Source organism: Chaetodon auriga, chromosome 13, assembly GCF_051107435.1.
Source record: "Chaetodon auriga isolate fChaAug3 chromosome 13, fChaAug3.hap1, whole genome shotgun sequence".
Classification (NCBI taxonomy): Eukaryota; Metazoa; Chordata; class Actinopteri; order Chaetodontiformes; family Chaetodontidae; genus Chaetodon; species Chaetodon auriga.
Genome location: NC_135086.1, coordinates 6,144,129 through 6,165,576, shown reverse-complemented (window position 1 = coordinate 6,165,576; position 21,448 = coordinate 6,144,129). Strand labels below are relative to the sequence as shown.

The 21,448-nt window shown below is 44.6% G+C and overlaps 1 protein-coding gene and 1 long non-coding RNA gene across 2 annotated transcripts; both read right to left on the bottom strand.

The window, feature by feature from the left end:
- Positions 1–94: 94 nt before the first annotated feature.
- hibch (3-hydroxyisobutyryl-CoA hydrolase) lies at positions 95–18,278 on the bottom strand. Its single transcript, XM_076746928.1, has 14 exons — positions 18,156–18,278; positions 17,758–17,800; positions 17,314–17,445; positions 16,722–16,806; positions 16,371–16,451; positions 16,222–16,274; positions 9,921–9,999; positions 4,719–4,864; positions 3,697–3,783; positions 3,539–3,597; positions 3,069–3,150; positions 2,470–2,589; positions 2,298–2,331; positions 95–2,096 (listed from the first exon to the last, which is right to left on the bottom strand). Exons 1-14 carry the CDS (start codon positions 18,185–18,187, stop codon positions 1,981–1,983), a joined length of 1,149 nt encoding a protein of 382 aa, XP_076603043.1. The 5' UTR covers positions 18,188–18,278; the 3' UTR covers positions 95–1,980.
- Positions 18,279–19,298: 1,020 nt separating this feature from the next.
- LOC143330887 (uncharacterized) lies at positions 19,299–20,523 on the bottom strand. The gene is made up of 4 exons (XR_013077972.1): positions 20,507–20,523; positions 20,366–20,419; positions 19,942–20,261; positions 19,299–19,640 (listed from the first exon to the last, which is right to left on the bottom strand). It is a non-coding gene; the product is annotated as an uncharacterized LOC143330887 (long non-coding RNA).
- Between the last annotated feature and the right edge of the window lie 925 nt (positions 20,524–21,448).

The window sequence follows — 21,448 nt, the reverse complement described above, 5'->3', positions numbered from 1 at the left end:
AATTACTGAAACTTTTCATCATTATTTTCTAAATCCAAACGTCAGCACAGCCTGTTTGTTCGGTGGAAGGACGCTCAGACACTTTTCACTTCATTCAGTGGCACAGATGGACAGTATTTATTCAAAACGGCTGTGAAACGAGCTGCATCCTGCACGAGCGAACGCACGGCAGGTTAAAAGTTCAGCGACATGAAGGACAAACAGGACGTAGAGGCGACTGCTGGCCGGTGTGTGTTTGAAGAGCAAACAGCAGCCTTAAACCGCGACGGTTTATCTGCAACGTGGAGGGAAACACTCAGACTGCGTTCTCTGTGTTTGTGGCACTTCATTGCCTTCAGTATGTGGGAGGTCGGCCTGGCTGCCTGTTGAAGGACTGCGAAGGCTGAAAGAGCCTCAGCCTGCATGTGGCAGTGCTGCTGCTTGACGACTAGAACAGATTATAATTGAAATGAGACTGAATGTGAAGGTAGAGAAGCTTTAAAACAGACATGGAGTAAAGGTGTTCCTCGTGCAGGTGTAAAACCTGCACTGCAGGCAGAGCAGAGCGGCTCCCAATCCCACAGTTCATGTTTACTTTGTCAGCCTCATATCTGAGCAGCAGCTTGGTGCTTTCATGCTGACAGCGAAGCCACTTTCATAAAACCCTGTCACTGTTTCACAAGGACACTTTGCGAGCAGGTCATTAAGTTTCTGCCTGCAGTTCTTTTCTATGTGAGCAGTTCCTTCACTTACTGAGAACACACAGAGCTTTTTATGTTACATTACCAGCTCTTTATTGCTCTCTGTTCCAGCATGGATGTCTAATCTGACCGCTGGTCTCATAAATGATGCAGCTATTGATTCGGGGAGGCGATCTGATTCCTCCTGAAAAACACTGACACGATACCACACACGGCTGAAAACACATTTGTCTCCTAAAATGCAAAGTAATCATCATGAAAATGGACTGAGAACAAATGATATCCTTTTATTTGTTCTGGGAGTGCTGCTTGGATTTGTTAGAAAATACCTTTTTTATCCATGTGAATACAGATTAAAGGGACAGTCTACCCCAAAATCAAAAATATTTTCTGTCTTCTTAGCTGCAGTGCTATTTATCGTCATATATTTGACGTTGCTAGCTTGTGATTAGTCTACAGCTAACTGATACTGCTAGCTAACGTTCCATTAACACGTTTACATCCTGCTCTTTAATCCACGAGGAGATGCACGCTTCCTTCAGTGCAGTGATGGGGTTGGCGGGTGTAGTTCGGTCAAAAGGAAACAGTTCCAACATGAAAATGCTCACAGCAAAGTCTGTGGATTATCTTGAGTAACCAGGTCGTCTGGTTCCTTTATATTCAAGAGAGGGAACATCTCCACGGCTGATAACCTGTGCACACCAAAGCAATGCAGAAGGACAGACAGCCCCACAGGTAAGAGGACAAAATGTATTTTTAATTTTGGGGTGAACTGTCCCTTTAAGAGGAAACGCACCAGATAAAGATCAAAACTATCTGAATGATGCTGAGCCATGTGACATCAACAAACGCCCACAGGAAATGTAATAAAGCACTCGCTGGTGAGATCATGTTCTCCTCCAGAGTCCTCGTGTTCGTGCTGCTGTGCAGCAGAAAAAGAAAGTCCACCGCAGAGCAAGTTTACACTAAAACATTTTTCAGGTGTGACACACAGGGCCTCTGTGAGCTGCTTCTTCTGTTACTATTTTGGATTTCTGGCTGTGAACAGGATTCAGATTCTTCTCCTCGGCTGCAGAGGAGCAGCCTGGATGCTTCCTGCAAAATGTCACTGCAGTATTTAACAGTTTCGAGTCAAACTATGAGGTGTACGACCTCTGCATGTACTTGTCATAAAATAACAGGCTCACTCTCGTCCTCTGCTCTGCCGTCCTCTCACAGACCATAAAGGGATGTGGGGGCTCGGCGAAGGCTTTGTGGTGTGTGTGTTTGAAGGTGGGAGGCAGCTGCTGGCGGGCAGACTTCAGAAAGTCAAGTCTTTCTCTCCCAGCGAGGAGAAGCACTGCTCCACCGCCTGGTCGGACACCTCCTCCAGCGTGGACGGGTTCCACTTCGGATTCTGGTCCTTGTCGACCAGCACTGGAAACGCACAGAAAAGCACAACACAGAAGAAGAATCAGAGGATGAGACGATGTCAAGCAAAGAATTATTTTATTATTTAAGGATCCTTTAATAACTTTTAGAATCAACATTACTCTTTTTTTCATGCAATCATGAATTATGCAGCATCATTGAAATTCACATCCACCATATTCCACCTCATGCCCTGCAGTGACTTACCGGCTCTCACACCCTCGTAAAAGTCGCAGCCCCTCTGCAGAACAACAGAAACAACCCATGAGATTTCAGATTTCACTCCAACACATCAAATCAACTGATCAAAGTAATCCAACTCTGATCACTGAAGTCTGAAAATGAAGGATGTTCACGTCTCTGCCGGGTTGGTTCTTACCATGCAGGCCTGGCTCAGTCGGTACTCCATCACCAACACCTCCGACAGGCTCAGAGTTGCGCCCTCCTGCAGCTGCTTGTAGGTGATTTTCAGGGACGTGGGGGACATCCGGGACAGGGTCTGGAGGAGGAGACACAGGGAGTTTTTCTGTGCAAGAGACTCAGATGGAAAGATGGAAAAATGCTGCACATATCAAACCAAATCATGGAAAAATAGAAGCAAATGTGACAAAGACGGCTATGAGGCGGGACGTGAGTCAGTGGCGTAGTAGTAACGGAGGAAGTGGATTTGCCTGAGCGCACCCCCGTGGGGTTGTACGCCTCCCTTCACAGGTCTGATCTCACTGGACAGTCTGGGTGGAAATCAGAGACTCTGGTCCAGCCAACAAGGCACAAGATGAAGACTAAGACATTAAGTGCTTAAACTGAGGTGACTTCCAATTACTAACACATTCTGCTGAAGCCAAGTAACACCTGGCTCCGTCCCAGCACCGTCAGTGGGATTTATCTGATGGTGCAGAGAGGGGAGGAGCGCCTTCAGCATGCCTCTGCACCAGCGCCGCTACACTTCAGAAGAAACAAACGTTTCAGGGATCAAACCTGAGCTTGTTTGTTAGCGAACTCTGAGCCGTCTGCCTTCAGGTCCTGCATGATGCCCTCCACGCTGCCGGAGCTGAACAGCCTGAGGGGGGAGGAAGACCAACAGGGACTCAGTTCACTCTCATCAGGCTTCAAGGTTGAGATGTTTCGTAAGTCAACAAAACCCACAAACAGACCAAAACAATGAGCTGATTTCACTGCCAGGTACGTTCAGCCTGATGAGTCTTATTCCTCTGCCCTGCAGAGCTGCACTGTTGTCCAAAAACTATTACAAAAACATCAGCGAGCACCAAATCCACAGCTAAGAACAGTCCCCAGCTGATCTTCAGCAGCTCTGAACGCTCTCAAACACTGAGACACTCGTGCACACACTGCTGGTTTTGGTCTTTTCGTGGTTTGCTGACAGTGATGAAGTACAGAATAACGAGCCTCGATGTTCATGTTTGGAAACACAGATATTCAAGGCTGACCTGTTGATATCAGACATGTGCTTGTCCAGAACAAAAGGCTTCTCCGAATCCAGATGACTCTGTGGACAGAGGACACAGTTACCAACACACACACACACACACACACACACACACACACACACACACACACACACACACACAGCCTAAATAAAACTAACCTGGTTCTGGAAGGACTCGAGCACTCTGGAGACGTCTTCAGCGGAGGGAGACTTCAGGTTCACCAGCTCCTTCTCCAGATCTGAGATCTGTCCGGACAGAGAGCCTCACATTAAGACTCCTCACTGACAACAAGCTTGTAAATGTGCTTCTACGAGCCATTAGGCTGAAAATCAATGACATTAGAGGGTGCAAGCAGATCTTTGCCTCTGGGTTTTGAAGAACTGGTTGTTCTCAATTGGCCGATTTCTTCTTTGGTGGATTATTTTAATGAATCAGGCAGCGCTTGACACAAACAGTTTTCAATGTGGGCTATGTTTCCTGTCAATGAACGAGTGCATTTTAACGTGATCTTTAACACACAGACACAGACCAACGTTTTCATTATCTCCAGCGAGGTGAGACATTTTGTCCGCCTCGTTTCTGCTCAAACTCTGCCGTAAAAACTGTACAAATAGAGTGAATCCACCTCGCTGCTCGTCTGTCCTCCAAACCAAGGTCACAGTCTTAAACAAACTCTGCCGCCCACTGATCTGACCTCACGCCAACGGCAAGACAAACACAACCTGCCTCTGGACGAGCCAGTGAGGCCCGGCACTTTAAACAAGAGTGAGACAGCGAGTGACTCAGCATCCGGCTTTCCAGCCGAGCCTTAACCCCCCCCCCCCGTCACGCCGCTGTCCCGCACCGTGGCTCACGCTCACACAGAGCACGGGCTGCTAAGTGGTTTAGATAATGAATTGAAAGCAATACAGTGGAAAAATCCAGAGTGTTTGGCTTGACCAGGGTTTGTCTGCAGTCTTGTATGACATTGTTCCTAAATATAAACCCGATTCCAAACTGTGTCCCTGTAAAAATCACTGAAGCTGATGAGCTCAAACATTAAATATAATGTTTTTGTGCTGTTTTTAATTGACTATATGTCAAACAGGAAGTTTATTTTGGCCAGCCAAAGCACAAAAACTTACACTTACCACGTCCGATCTCCTGTGAGTTGATCTCATCTTAACTTGAGTTATCGTACCTTCTTGGACTCCACAAAGTGAGTGGCAACTCCAGCTCTCTGCACGTCTCGTCCCTTGAGACGGAAGCCCGTCAAGGCCAGAAACAGCCCCAACTTCCCCTGGAGCCTGGGCAGAAAATAGCCACCTCCCACATCAGGGAAAAGCCCTGTCAAAACAAAACAGAGCGCGAGAATCAAGAATCAGCTGAGCATCGAATAACCGCGTGATCACAGACCCACCAGTGCTGGATTTGTGAGGCTGATGCTCGCCATCTTTAAAATACATCAACAAAAACTCTTGAAAATTGATCCCTCTGAATGTGTTTTTTTGAAGAATTGTGACCAATGGACATATTAAGCGGAACATTCGACAGGTGATGAATCGACCTGTGAGCTGAAAGCGAGCAAGGTTTCACTGAAATGTGGAGGAATTTATTATTACCCCCCCCCCCCTCCGCAGTTAACAAGTGACTAAGCACCAAAACGATGAATAACAACATGATTAGCATCTGTTACTCAGGGATAAACAATCGTGGACCATCATCACACTGATTTATGTTGTTATCAGTTTGTTCATTTGTCGACAAAACATCAGAAAACAGGTGAAAAACTAATTTCCTTGAGCCCAAAGTGATGCCATCAGATGTCATGAATGTTTGCGAATGCTAAAATATTTTAGTATAATGAAAAAACAGCATATCTGAATTCTGTATTTAACTATTTTTCCATTTGAGTTCCATGTTTGTGACAGGAAATGAGATTCCATCGGTCACAGCTGGTTTTCTGACGGCTTCTGTGTCGTGGCGTGAGGCGAGTGGGGGGTGGGGTGGGGGGGCGGATTAGATGATGTGACCTGATTCACGGCTGAAAATGTAATATCATAAATGCGGCAGATTATGGCTGTTGTTCAGAACGCGAGCAGGGCTGAGTTCAATCTGTTAATCCCACCACAGAAGGAGTTAACGAGTGTTGGGTGGGGGGGGGGGGGGGGGGGGGGGGGGTGAGAAAGGATGTGATCGAAGTGTGTGTCGTTAGTCAGTAATTTCCTAAAACAGCAGGTCACTGTAGTTTTAACAAACACTAAAACAGGACTAAACTGTGCATCAGCTGGGGACTATTTTCAGCTGCGGATTAATACACATTTGTTGCTGGTGTGAACTTGAAGCAGCAGCAGCTCACTGTTGTGTTTTTAGAGGCTAAACCGTGAACGTTGGTGCTGAATATTTCCTGGAACATTTTTATGTATCCATTAAAAGTCTTTCTGCCACACACCTGCTCACCCGCTCATCTTTGACGCTGTCTTTGAAGGGTGATTGCTGAGTTATAAAGTGTTATTGGTAATGGTGGGGGAGTGGTGGAAGGGCGGCCATTAATAAATTATAGCCAGGGTCCCTAAAGGGCAAGAAAAGGCCTGATCACATGATGAAGGGAGGGAAGAGAGGGACAAAGGACCAGCCCTTTGTCCTCGTTTTTAGCCTGACTGAGTGCATGTATTCAGTTTTATGCTGCACGTGTTCATTGTTCATTTAGCCGTATGTATGTATGTATGTATGTATATATGTATGTATGAGGGTCCTCGTCCTGTTACAGCTTAAAGCGATGCAGCCATAGTTAATGTCATAGGTTGCAGTTGACAAGTCAAAATGTCCTTTATGAAAAAAGCCTACTGTTTTTTTGTATTATACTGTATTTTTATAACATTTTCCTACTTTCTGACCATCACAAAAGGCTCTTTCTGTATGATCCGCAGGCCTTATTTCCACCGTGGTGCGAGTAGGCGTCCACAGCTGCTTCTTTCTGGTCTACTCCCAGCTGTGCTCGCCCCCCGCCCAAACCAGAGGGAGTCATTAAAGCAGGACCCCTCATCTGGCCTCCCCCAAACACCCCCACCTGAAGGAGGACATGTACTGGAGTTACCTGCGCCCCTGCTGATGCTGCAGCCTGAGGGGAGCACACAGTGGGAGCAGCGTTCACATGAAGCTCTTTTCACATCTATTATGCAAATGTGGAGGATGTTGCTGTGATGAGTTTGCTGCTCAGAGTAATTAGGGCACACCTGCACGCTTCCAACCTCAGGCCCATGACATCATGCTTTATCCACTAATAAATCGATGTCAACGAGCGGACACAAACTAACTGACCGATTATATCTGCTTTGTTTTTAACTGTGAAGCACTTAAACTTCTTTAGTTCAGGTGATATCACTGTCTGAGCTGAGCTGCTCTCAAAGTAATTCTCTAACTAGGTCCCTGCAAGTTTCATGAACATAAATGTGAAGTCTACACTCACAGGTGTTTTGTCTTGTTTCGGTTCAGTGGACTGAGTTTGTGCAGACGTAGGTTGCAGCTGCTCTTACAAAGTACACACTGTTGCATGCGGCATGCATAAAAGTGGGACATATTACTTCATTGTACCACTGCGGCTTGACGTTTGACCATCTTGCTCATTCGTCTGTCGCAGTCCATAGTGTGAAATTTGAAGTAACACGACGTGGAATGCAGCTAATGAGCAGTCATCTCCTGATGTCGATCAAGCCCAATCTATGCAGACCTGGAAGGAGGTCCAATCAGCCAAACTGCTGCATTTGAAACTTGTGTAACACTGGCATACTTAAGAGGAAAAAGCCAAATTTCACAATGTGATTGTAGTCGCGGTAAACCCAGCACATAAGAGGGGCTCTTGAGAGGATTGAACCCCAGGATCAAGGCTAAAATAAGCATGCGGGGCTCTCCAAGCAGCTGCGATCTCTGTGAAAAAGCTGTGCAGCGCGAAGTCCAAGTTCCTGATTACAGAGGGGACGTGCTGATAATGGAGGCGCAGAGGGCTGCAGACAAAAGCGGCTCCGACCACAATTAGCCAAGATTTCCCGCCTTCTGGCCAAAATGCATCAATAATGACACTAAACAGAATTTTATGGACTGCTTCACCAACAAGTACTGGGCAACGCAACGGCGTATGTGCATTGATTAGAGCTACAAGGAGACACACCCTGCTGTACACGCCGTCCATCAATCCTGTCACAGAGCCGATCCTCAGCCTGTGCAACTGAGCTGCTCTTCGCTGTCAGACGGCACCAACCAGAGCGCAGCCTTTTCCTTCTGCTTCCCTCGTTTACTCACTGCTGACAGCATAATCTTCGTCCCTCCATCAAACATCTGAGTCAGGTTCCACCGCACAGCAAAGCATCAGCGTGTGTGTGCGCAAGCGCCTGTGTATCAAATCGAGGATGACGTGATTGTTCTTGGGAGTTTGAGGGAGTGAGAGCGCACGGTCAGTTTATCAGAGCATGAACAGATAGGCATTAAAGCTGCAGGAAAACAACCAGCAAACTGGAAACTTCTGCACCAAATGCTCAAATCTTTTCCTCCTGGTCACTTCATTCAAGCCCAAATACATTAAAAGCGATCCTGGTAGATGCTCGAGGACCAGCTCGATGTCGTCTCGATGAAGTGAACACACTGACAGGCTTCAGCTGGGTGGTCTGCAAATGATTCACACACTATTACATTCATGCATTAAGATAAAACAATGACAAACCCTCTGGATTTAAGTGACAACAGGCTAGTTAATGCCCTAACAGAGATTTGTTACTAATCTCCTCAGCGCCTAAGGAGAAGGCCATCTGTCTCCAAGAGTCAATTAGCTAAAGAGCAAACTATAGCTTAGCACTGTGGCAAAGGCCATTTACACTGGAGGAACTGGCTCAGACAGGAAACACAGATAAGTCCTGATGGAGTTACGTCACAGCGTGTTTCTGCTGAAATAATAAAAAGGATTTGGATCCCGTCCCTCGCCTCAGGATGGTTTGTTTTATTCCTCGTCCTCCTGAAACAAATTCGGCGTTTCTGTGGGAAAGTTTCAGCTGAGCTACAAATATTTACAGGCCCTGTTGTTTTCTCACCGTGACATGTTTGTGTGTTCTGCTCTCGAGGCTTTATGTGCATTTATTTAGCCGTTATCGGCTTCTCACAACATATACAACAGATCAGGAGGGCTGCGCCATACGCTTTCCATCAATATCACAATAATAATCATAATAACAATTATATTAATCCATGTTAGAATGTAGAAAATGCTAAATTACATGTAAAACTTATTTTTGGTGCAATAAACCTTCAATTTAAACTATTTTTTTGTGTTATTTTGTTAGGAATTATTGATTTGCACAACAGAAATTCTGTTCAATCAATTCAATCAATCTGAAAGTTACTAAAAAATATCCCTGAATTTTGTTGCCAGACTCTATGAATCAGAGGATGTAAAGTTTTCAGGTGCACGTGCCTGTGTTTTCAGTGTTTTTAGTGTTTTTAGCCATCGGCTGCAGGGACGCTTGCAAACGAGTGAATCCAGACTTCTGAACAGCAGCGTATGAAACCGCCGTCAACACGGCGGCGTGGCTGAGGCGGCAGACTTCTCTGTTTGACGTTTAGAGCCGACAAATCGCACAGAAAGCTAAATCCAACACGTCAAATCCCCCAACAGATGCAGGTTTCCAAACTTTAGCTGAAACAGGTTTTTACTTCTCTAATGTGCAATAAGGCTGTTAACTGTGACACACTCTAAAATTCAGCTCAGCACTTTGTTTTCTTTACTTTCTGTGCTGCTCTTATCAGACATCCTTTATTTTACTCTGAGCCGCAGACGTAACGCAGCACTCTTCATGTCTTCACTCTTTATTGTGTAGATGTTTTTATTCTGAATTTCCTCTCATGGGACCATAAAGATCTGAGCTGAACAGCTGTTCACGGACGTAAAACTGCACCTCATTCTTATCTGATCAGATGAAGCACAATTGCCACTGCTGATGCTGATGCTATCATTTGTTTACCGACTGACACCACCTTCGATTTTTACCATTTCTTTAACACCTTCATCTCCATGTTTGGACCTCAGCTCTGAACTCTCATCCGATCAGCTTCTTTACATCGACAGTCAGTCGAAAGCATGGCTGCATGTTTCACACCCTCTTTGATCAGCTGCGGTTATCTCTCCCATCACGACTGAGCTGAAAACAGCTCATCTGTTTGTTTTCCTTCACAGCTTCCCATGCACACAAACCTCATGTCTATGAACGCATGAACCGGATCCAGCCGGGTCTGCGGCTGAGATCACTGCTGCTACATAATTAATGGTCTAAGACACCCGCTCACACTGATGTGGGCCAACCAGCACCCTCCCCTCCACCCCTCCATCGAGGAAACCAGTGCAGCTGGACAGTCTTACCGATGGCGGTCTCTGGCATGGCGAACAGCGTCTTCTCGGTGGCCACTCGAAACCGTCCGTGGACTGACAGACCTACGCCCTGCAGGTGGAGGAGAACAAAAAAGTTCAAAGAAAAATAAATCAATGCTGTGATGGAGAGAGGAGGAAGCAGAGGCCCAGGCTGGGCAGAGAGGAGGCGCAGAGGGGGAAACAGGGCAGAGAGAACATTAATAACTGTCACCTTGACAAGGAGGCACGGAGCCGAAGTTCGACATGGAAACTACTGACTGAAAAAAAAAACAACAACAAAACACAGTCTGACCCTGTGTGTGTGTGTGTGTGTGTGTGTGTGTGTGCGTGATTTACGCCTGTTGTTCGCAGCAGAGAAAGAGGTGAAGGCTAATGAGCAGTGTTGGCCAGAGGACATTTCAAGCACAGTCAGGACTCACTCTGTGTGTGTGTGTGTGTGTGTGTGTGTGTGTGTGTGTGTGTGTGTGTGTGTGTGTGCCAGATTATAAGGTTACCATGGAAACACCATCCTCGTCTTATACGCATAAAACAATGCGGACACACAGACAGAGGTGCCTTGAACTGGCCGTGTAGTTGTTCCTTTATAGTGCTGAACTGTCGCACCGCGCTGATGAGACGCAGGATGAACCAACGAGCGTGATCAATCCATCTATCAGGTGGGCGTCATCAACACAAAAAGACACTAAAACTCACAAGATGGAAACTGTGCCCAGCTCAAGATTAAAGAAGATGATGAATCCCGTCCTGTAAGTAATCACATTACTCCGCTGACCTTCACTACTCTGGAAGATGTGTTATTAATTAAGCAAGCTTTGGCCCACAGGGGAATACGCTGTGATTGGATCCCTCACTGTACCTGAGAGCAGGGTCATTTCCTGGTCAGGTCAGGGGAAAATCGAATGTCAGTGACCGACTGGTGGTGATTAATGACTGTGGAAGGTCATCAGGTGAATCCCCTGAGGGTTCACGTCCACCTGAAGCAGAGGCTGGAGCGACGCCGGTGATTCATGATGTCATGAATTCACATGTCGGGTTTGTGTCAAGAGGGCTTCGGTACGGCCGAGTGTCACACATGCTGAGATACATGTCTTTAATCTAACGAGGTCATAATAATAAACTTTATTAGTGCAGCACAGTTCATACAGGAACTGCAGCTCAAAGTACAAGGAAGAAATCACATGCACCAAGTGAGTGCATCAGATAGAAAAGACAGAACGACATAAAAACAGATCAAAACGATGATGATTATAAGGATGAAAATAAAAATTAAGACCACCACAGTGAAATAATAAAATATAGGTACAAAAAACGAAACAAGCCAACATTAGCTCTGAAGCTAACATACCAGTGTTAGCTTATGTTTCTTTCTTTCGAGGCTAAAAGCAGCATTTCAGATTGGGTGATTAAACAACAGCATTACACTCATTTCAACTGATTTAGCCAATGTTTCGTAACAGGTATCGAGGCCAAGACTTCATTTTTCATATGCTGGTCCGGTTAACAGTCTGGTTAGCATCTCGACTTTCAAACCGCTCCGCATTTTGGCTGCACATTAATGCAGATAAATCAAAAAAAGCTAATAAAAAGCTAAATCGACATCAGACGGTCCTGAGATTGAACTCCAGCCAACACGTTTCCTTTCTTTTGCTCTCCACAGGGAACCCTACCTTCACCTGCATGCAGCCCACTCAAATGTGATTGGTCAATACCACTCCAACTACAAACAGAGACCAGAAAGCTTCTGATGCCAAAATCCTGTTCCTACAGATTCTCCACAAAATCCCTTATGAGTAAAGATGAAAGTTTACTGCAGCAGCATTAGGATTCATCAGGATCAATGAAGCCACAGCAGCTTATTGAAATACAGACTTCTGACAACCTGTAGTTTCATTTGGGCTCATGACAGTAAAGGATGCCACCTGCTGAGTGCTGAGTCCTGCCAAGCGAGCAGCGACTGTGTGCGACCTTGTCCTCAAACAGAGGCAGACAGCGGCGGTTTGCCTTAAGGCCGTGTGACAAATGACCACAGAGGATTAAAAATATCTGATCACTGGAGACTAAACAGACTTCAGCCAAGAGGAGCTGCTCTCTGCAAAGAACCAGACCCCAACACCGAAAGATGAAGAGGCAAACAAAAGAGACGGACGCTGGCTTCAGTCGTCTTCATCAACTTTATGATGACGAGTTCATTTCAAACAGATCAGCTTCGCTTTGTGGAAAAGAAACAGGAAAGTTATTCATGTTCAATCCCACGACCTGGAATATGATGGAAACTACCTGTGAGAGCCTCTTTCATTCATGTTAAACCAACACTAACTAACGGCTTTGTCTCTGGATTCATTTCATATTTCTGCTTTTGGCTGCATCTCAGAAACTCATTTCCCATGAGCCCTCTGCCATTGCGTGTCAAACATCAGCAGATCGGCTAAAGAGGCGAAGCCGAGGGTCAGAGAGGGCTGAACAGACGCTTTTTTAGAAAGAGAGAGATTAAGCTAAAAGTTAAAAAAGGGGCATTAAAACAGTGATGACAGACACGAAAGGGACAAAGTTATGATGCCACTCGCCGCTGCGGTTACACTGAAGCTGAATTTTCATTTTCTTTATGCTAACAGATGAACCTCTGCCATGCTTTAATACAACAAAGCTATCAGTGATTTTATTGGTAACATAAATGGAGCCTATTCAAAAGTCCCTCTGCATTTTTGTCATTTTAAGATGTTTCCCACTGACACTGAAACAAACTCCAATAAACTGTTTTACAATAAAAAAAAGACACATTTCATTTTAATGAGTTGTAATAAGCTACCAAATGATTTCAAAATGTGTTTATTTACAATTACTCTGCATTTTTTTTCATATCACTATTTGTTTCATCATGTCGTTAATAAACACCGACCGTGTTAGAGTTCCATATGTGTAAGGTTTCAGCAGAACACCCAGAGTTCCTCTTGTCTGCATCTATTATTAGACACCGAATGAGTCACGTAAGATGGAGAGCACTTAAAAGATAAGATGAATGAACCTTGTACATCGCAGCAGCCATTTCCTCTAAAGTGTCCAAATACTGAAAAAAACGGTGGAAAAGTAGAATATCTGCAATGCAAATAAATAAGAGTGAACAGAAGTGGTCTGGCTGCAGTGATCACTGGATGCACCCAGTGGAATGAGGGGCAGTTTAGACTCACATTATCCAAGTTTCACCATAAAAGTAGTGGAACATCGTTACGTGCTGGCGTGGAACCACCGAGCACCAAATAAGAGCATGTCTCCAGATCGTGCTGTAAACAGTGGAAATGTGCAAAAGTGTGCAGACGAGCGTGTTTGGAGCCAATGCTTACAAACACAAAGAGGCTGCAAAATTTACAACCCGGCTGGAAAGGTTTACACTGGCGCAGAACACGGACGGCTTCATGGAGACCTCATTATGATATCTGACGTGCAAATATTGATAAAACAGGTGCGGCGAAATCCGCTAAGATGAGTCAGAGTGGCGGCGCTGCTTTCCCGCCGCTCTCCAAGCAAAGCGGAACTTCCCTCTGCTCAACCTTTTGCAGAGAAAATCAACTTTTGCAAATTATCAGGGACACCGTGCACGAGTGCAGGCGCCCTCCAGCTGGTGCAAAGACGTCCAGGTGATGGATGATAGTAACAAACACTTTAACACAAAGTGAAGTCTTGTTTGACAGCGCACAACACATGCGTCGCTTTCCACATCACTCTCGCACAAAGTATTCACTGTCAAAACAAGCTCTGCAAAGGCTCTGAACGATGAGAACCTCACTGCTGGCATCAAAATCTGCCTCCCAGGTCTTTTAAGCTCTCGCTCTTGTCTTCTCATTAGACGATGTGGACATTAGCAAACACGAGCTGTGTCCTCCGGGGGACGGAGATTACAGTCGTGCAGCTCAGCTGAGCAGCAGCAGCTACTCCGCCCTTTACAAACTGACTTCAAAACAGTGTGTTCTGGATGTGACGAGCCGGCTGTGTGACTGTGTAAATGTCTGAAATCTTAACAACATGCAAAAAAAGAGAGAGAGATGCAGAATCTGCTCAACAGACACGGATTAATAACACTCCGGCGCTCCCAGGCCTTAATTCCAGGGATTTTAAACTTGGACAGCGATGAATGATGCGTGAGAGGAGATCCCACTGATGTCAGAGGCAGCCAAACAGATAGAGTGCATGTGCGTGTGTGTGTGTGTGCGCGTGTGTGTGTGCTTTGGCCTGCTAACGACATGCCTTCACTCCCTGGTGGTTTGTTATCACTAACGCAGAGATACTTGCTCCGACGTGGGAGTTCTGCCCCGAGCTCAGCACAGATCTGGGAACAGGGCCTCGGTAGCTCTTGGACTTTTCCATATATAGAACCAGCCTGTTTCCATCCACTACACACACATTACACAGGAATCACCCGGAGGATGGTTTGCGTCAACATTAATGTGCGACATGATTGGGCGAACATCAGAGCGTTTAGGGTTTTCCCCTGGGACGATGAGCGGAAGTGACCTCAGCACGCGGCGCATCAGATCCGAGCACTGAGCTGTCCCTCACATCCATTACTGCACGTCACCCCGCCATGTTTTTCACTTCTGTTCTGACAAATAAATTACAGCGTCCGTCTCTCTTGGAAAGGAAAATGGTGAGTGGGTGTGTCGTTATCGTTCGTCCCTGCTGTCTAAACACTGGAAAAACAAGCAAACACAACGAGTTTTTAGCTTCACGGCTAGTAGGACTCAACCTCTGTGAGTTTCCCAGCGTGAAATGTTTATTACTATTCAGAAAAAGGCTGTTTTCTTTAACTTTACTGGATTGTCAGTCAAAGACATGGTGAACACTTTAACACAGCTGCCATTAAAACCCAAATTTGGCTCCCCGTTTGCGGGTGGTTGGCTTGGTGGAGCCTTTAGAGGCCAAAGAATTACAGTTACAATTACAAGTTATTGTACCTGTATGCAAATGTTATTTAGTTGAGGAATACTAATGATATAGAACAGCATTCAATAGCATGCTAACCTCCCTCCATAGGTATTCCACATGTGTCTCTTTGAATTTAGTACATGTCTAACTCACTGTTCTTCAGCTCCATGCAGCATCATCACAGCAGCGTGTATAAATGTGGACGTAACAACACTGAGAAGTCACTGTAGTCAGTTTCTTTCAGCTCCTCACGTCAGACAAAACCAAGAGGAAAGCTGTTTCTGTGCAGGGCCAAAGCCTCCAAAACATTCAGCATGCTACCCTCATTCTTTAAAACCCGACCCTGCTCAGTGTGTTTTTCTTTGTCCTCAAAATCAGACAAAACCACAGAAGAGCCGACTGCTGTCATTTTATTTCTTCAGCCCATCTTATGCCAAACTCAGTGTGCAGCAACATCACACATGAAACAACTCCATTCCAATCCTGCTAGCTTTGATCCGGGTCACAGTGCACGGTATTAAAGACTTGACAGCCAAGATAACAATAAGCTTGAAGTATTAAACTCAGCAGGAGTAGAAACACACACAAAGAAACTTAAGTTTTGAAACCAAAGAGGCAAAACGGTGTCCATGCACGTGGTGTTCATCAACCTCTCAGCAAACAACAGTCAAACAGAGACAGAGCCTGATCGAGATATTGATCTGTGCCTCCTATGGCTGTAAAAAATACTCCTGAAGAGACGTCTGGAGTGTATAGTGCACCCTAATGGCCAGTATTTGAACAGTGAGTCTCAATGTTCACACATGTTGACACATCTCTGCACCACAGGGACACCGACACACACGCACACGATGAGTAATGACCCAGTAGATGCTGGTGGCTGCGAGCGACCCAGCTGACACCTCAGGAGTAAAATCATGGTCAAGGTCATGAAATGTAAAAAAGAACAGACTCAGCCAAAGGCCAGACATCCTCTGTGACCAGGCCAGTTCACAGTTCTGATAAACCACAGTCCTTTGTGATCAAATCACTCCTGATAAACCAGCATTTGTTCAGCTCCGAACTCCAAACACATATGACACCTGGAGGGAAAAACCAGTGGAAGCAACAATGCTTTGTCACTTTATATTCCATCCAATCAGAGGCCACCTTGCCACTGGCAGCAGGTAACAGCGGCAGATGGCTCACTACTGACACCTACAGGCACACATGAACATCCCACCTCTTAAAAAGAGCAATGCTTTTCACTCAAAAAGGAGTGAAAACTGCCAAAAAACACAATGAAAATGAAGTTGTTTCAAAGGCCCACATCATTCAAACATCCAGAGTAACCTGATAATATAAACCTCACTGCATTAAAAGTACATGTACTCACCCCTCCCATCGTTATTCCATCAATAAGGGCGATATATGGTTTCCGGCATGCTCCTTAAAAGATAAAATAAATGGTGTAAAATGACTTTAAACAAAGCAAACTGATCAAATGGAGGCCTGAGTGTCTGTAACTGCACTTATAGCACTCACCAATTGCATTGTTGAGAATGTATTCCTGACGGAAAAAGTCCTCCGCAAGAGGGTCTCCAGCTTTCCCTGCTTCTGTGACGGCTGAGAGGAAAAAACAGATGCAAACAGAGACCAAGCAACAGGTTTCAGTCACAGTTTATTCATCATTCAGCAGGTGGAAGACTTTTTCATCAAGATGGTTAGAAGAGGGGGGGTTCAGGAAACACCTTCAGACCAACAGCAGGTGTTTTTAAACACTGTTGGTTATTATCCTTCAGAGAAACTGACGGCTATCTCTGTGACCTGAACGTATCCTGATACATGAGAGGAACAAACTGGGGCTGCACAGAACGCAGCGATTGATCATCTTACCTCTGATGTCTCCACCTGCACAAAAGGCCTTCCCACCTGCTCCTCTGATGATCACAATGTCAGTCTCTTTGTCGTTTTCCCATTTCTAGAATCACAAAAAAAGCAGCAAATTTATAGAATATCATCATAAAAAACAAATCTGATGTTAAGTTCAAACAGACGGCACAATGGCTGCTGGGACATCTAAAACCACAAATGACACAACAGCCATGTGATGGGAGGATGACAGAAATAGTTCTACGTGTGCTTTCTGGTGTTTATTTACAGCACACCTTAAAGATTGTTTTTCAGGAAGTTAAAAGTAACTTAATTTCCTGCTTTGATCTGTAAGTGCAGCAGTTTGGAGCAAAATGGTGCACAAAGGGATTTTTGTACAGAGTACAAGAATGTCTGTTAACAAGCTTTGAAAAGGTTTATGAGTAAATCTGTCCCACTCTCAATAACCCCAAGACCTTGACGGTGTCAGACTAAGTGAGATACTGGCGGCCATTTGCAATCAGTAACACGCCGCTGTAATAAATGACACCTGACACGGTCATGGCCTTGACATTTCCCCCGGATGAAGTTTGCATGAAGGAAGCTTTCCACACACCATGAGCTGAGGGTAGATCTGCTGGATCATGGTCATGTTGAGGGCATTCAGGACTTTGGGTCTGTTCATGGTGATCACACCTGCTCTGCCCACCTTCTCCAGAAGAACCTCTGGTTCCACCTGACTCGACATCTGATCCAAATCAGAGACAACAGGACAATTCTGTAAATCTTTACGAAACACTGCAATGAACTCAAAAATAGCAGCACCACACCAGACTGACAGACAGATGTGTCTGGTAAAAACCACACATCTCTGAGTGATCCTGAGAGACCTACGTTGTATGTCATAGCCCATCATTTCAGCATGATGTCAGGTTGTGTGGCACGCTGATATAAACCAAAGAAAACCATATAACTGCGTCCCAACAATTCTCACCATCCATTACTGGGAAACTACAGTAGGTACAGTACAACATGAAGATGCATGAGAGGGTTAGCTCACCATGTGGCTCTGGATGCGCTGCAGTCTGCAGAGGGACCTCAGTCTGGTGGAACAGCAAAGAAAAAGTACTGTACAGGCTGGACTCAGCATTTCGTAACATCTCATCTGACAGACAGAATCAATTCACTCTTGCACTCAGACAACTTCAAGTTCAAATCAATGCTACTATTGGACCGGTTGACCTCAGACTTCCCGTGCGTTCATCCATTTACTATCACAACATTACAACACACAGATACAGCAGCTAGCATCCAAATAACTCAATACCCAAACCTCATTTTAGCATGTCTGACATTTCAGAACAAACTACATAATGGCCGCAAGCTCGAGAGTATCACGACGACAAACAAAAAAAATATTTCAGAGGATCGCTAGAAACACGGCCAGTCTCCACAAACCTGTACGCGGACGTCAAAACGGTTAAAGACATTATTATATTTGACTTTCAGGTGAAGCTGGCTTTCCTTGCTCGCTCCTCTGCAGTCTCTGCGTTTACTTCCTGAAAGAGGCACCGAGCTGTCTCTGATTGGTCGATGTGGTGGCGTCTCGGGGGGCGTACGCACCAACGAGGAAGATTCAGTTCGCGCTGTATTTCTGCCACACTGCCACCTACTGTGGAGAGGAGGTACTGTCACTTATGTCTTCTGCACATACGGAGGTCATTTAAGTCGCTATTTCATACTTTTATTCCGATGATCTATACATTTGGTCATATATTATTATTTCCTATATATTATATTACACTATACTTATGCAATACTATACTGTATTTGACATTCTATGTTATATTGCTGTACTATACTAAATATTATGCTGCTTGATATTACTACATTTCACCTTATATTGTGCAAATATGATATTATACTGCACTATATTACATTATATTATGTTATCCTGTTTAATTACATTATTTACTACATTATACTTCTATATTAATACAGACAAGCACTCAGCATCATTACTTAAAACAGACTTGCTGACTTTTCTGCTGCCGATCACATCACTGTACTCTTGTCTTGTAAGTTTGACTTCAATTGCTCTTGATTCTAATGTGACTTCTATTTTAATTTTTGTTTCATAAACCTTTATTATTTATCTTTTCTCTCTATTTATCTGTACTTATTTTTGTTACTGTGCTGCTGCAACAACTGAATTTCCCCTCTGAGATTAATGTATTAATCCATCTATTAATGTCTCATCTTACTATACTTTTATTTAAGTACTTTTCTTTCAGAAATTTCAGCATTTCTATTGTGCTTACATAAAAGATCTGGATCATCTTCCACCACTAATAGCAAATACGAAGAAGAAGAAATGGTGGCTCTAAAAGAATTTATGTAAAATGCTGAATATCAGCACGAGCAAGTGATTACACAGGCTATCAAAATGAGATCAGGGTGACTGCAAGGGCAGACCAGGGTGTGACGTACTGAAAATGTGCTCAGTCAACCTTTCCAGGTCAAACAAAGAAATAAAGAGCACACCCTGGATACAGTAATGAATGAGTGTATTCACAAGCATTAACAGAGAATGAAACACTGCACTGTTAGCACTTTTATTCCTTTTCTCACAAACAAAATCATGGATACAATAATGTTGCCAAAGTTATTCAATCTTAAGAGAAGCTCGTACATTTCATGGCCTTCAGGCGTGCGAACTAAATGTTTGATTTTCATACAATATATTTTGGCCTGATTTCATTTTCTGTAAAATTGCAGGTGTTCAGTACAAACACATATTAAAGATTATAGATGAAGAAAGATTTTGGAAGTAAAATATTGATTGTGATATGTGGAAGGAGGGTGAAGATGTCCAGACGGCAACTCCTCCCATCCAGGAATCTTCATCTAGTCTGAGTCGCTGCTGCAGGAGCTGCTGGAGGACTGCAGAGAGGATGAACACAACACACAGACACCAATGAATCACTTCGATCATCTGCTTCACTCAAGCTTCAGTTACAGCTGCATCAAATCTGAGAGGCATTCAGTTCGTGACTAAAGATGCGGAGTAAGTCGTCAATATTGGACCAATAAGACAGCATTTCATCGCTATCCTGTGATTGGTCCACATCATTGGTTGTTCATGTTTTATATTTCACAGCCTGAATTTTGGATAAAATATAATTGAGGCGCAAATGAAGTCAAGGTTCAGAGCATCATGTCCGAGAGAATGACTGGATCTTACCCCATGATTGTCCTTCCCTTTCTTGTGGCAGTGGCCATGTTTGTGACCATGCTTGTGCTTGTGCTTATGCTCGTGTCCGTGTCCGTGTCCGTGTTCGTGTCCGTGTCCGTGTCCATGTCCGTGTCCATGTCCGTGTCCATGTTCATGTCCATGTTCATGTCCATGTTCATGTCCATGTCCGTGTCCATGTTCATGTCCATGTCCGTGCCCATGGCCATAACCAGGTGCAGGCCCGTGTCCAGGCGGGCCGTGGGGCTGAGGAGGGCACCCCCCCGGCATCTGCTGAGGATATTGTGGGTAACCAGGAGGGTATTGGTTTCCTGAAGACAAGAGGACAAAAAAGAAATTCACCAAGTTAACACAGTAGAATAATACCAGTACGAAATGCACATTCGTTGTGTTTCAGAGTGGTGGAGTTGGTTACCTTGGTAGTGTCCGGACATGTTGAAGCTTCAGCTGAAACTACAGATCCTGAAAACTGGAGAAGAAAACACTTTGAAGAAATGTTGGATTTCAGAGCGCTGCAGAGCTACAAGCCATCAGCAGAGCTGCAGAGTGAACTTACTGTGTGTCGGAGCGCAGATCCACAGACGCCGCCTCACCTCCTGATCCTTTTTATGTGTAAACACTTCACATGATCAGGGGGCAGAACCTGCTGGCTCCCATCAGAACATTTTTGCTTCGTGACTTTAATGGGTGTGTGTGTGTGTGTAATATTTAACATGAAGACAACATAAACCAGCTAAGATATGGACACACACACACGCCCAAACACAAACTTCTGAGCTCTTCTGTGGACTTTTCTGTGTAAAAATCTGCCATAAGAAACATCTTTTTTTGTCTGGCAATCAGAGACATTTTGGTCATTTGCAGACTCACCACACCTCAAACACTTGCATTTTAAAACTTGACTGTTTTCTTTTATTGCTTCATGTGTCGACTGTCTGCACATATCTGTACTCAGTAATTAGGAAATTACTGATATGTGCATGACTCTTATCAGACAGAACACAGTGTTTCCACCTTTTAACAGCACACCAATCAATCAAATGACGTCATCCTGCAGAGCAATAACAGATCATAACAAACAACAGTGCAGATTGCACTGCACAGATCACTGCATTTCTTTATTTATCAGACACAAAACTCTGTCGACTGGGGTTGGTCCAGAGGCGCAAGATTTGAAGGTTTCACCCTACAGAAGGGCACAGTTTACTCAGCTCGGCCTCCAGTTTACACTGACACAAAAAGGCACCAGGCTGCTCTGCTTTCCTGTTATGAATAAAAAGCTGCTCTAGTTTAGTCTAATCATAAAACTCTAACTTACATATCAGAGATTAAAAGCCACTATCAAAAAGCCAAAGATAGCACGAGTGCGTGACTCACAGTTTATGAAAACTGGACTCATGACCAGAAGCAGAACTCAAGGTCAGAGGTCGCATGCAACACTCCCTCTATAAATAAAGATATTGTAAATACACGCGGCTCCAAAACACGTTGTGTAACA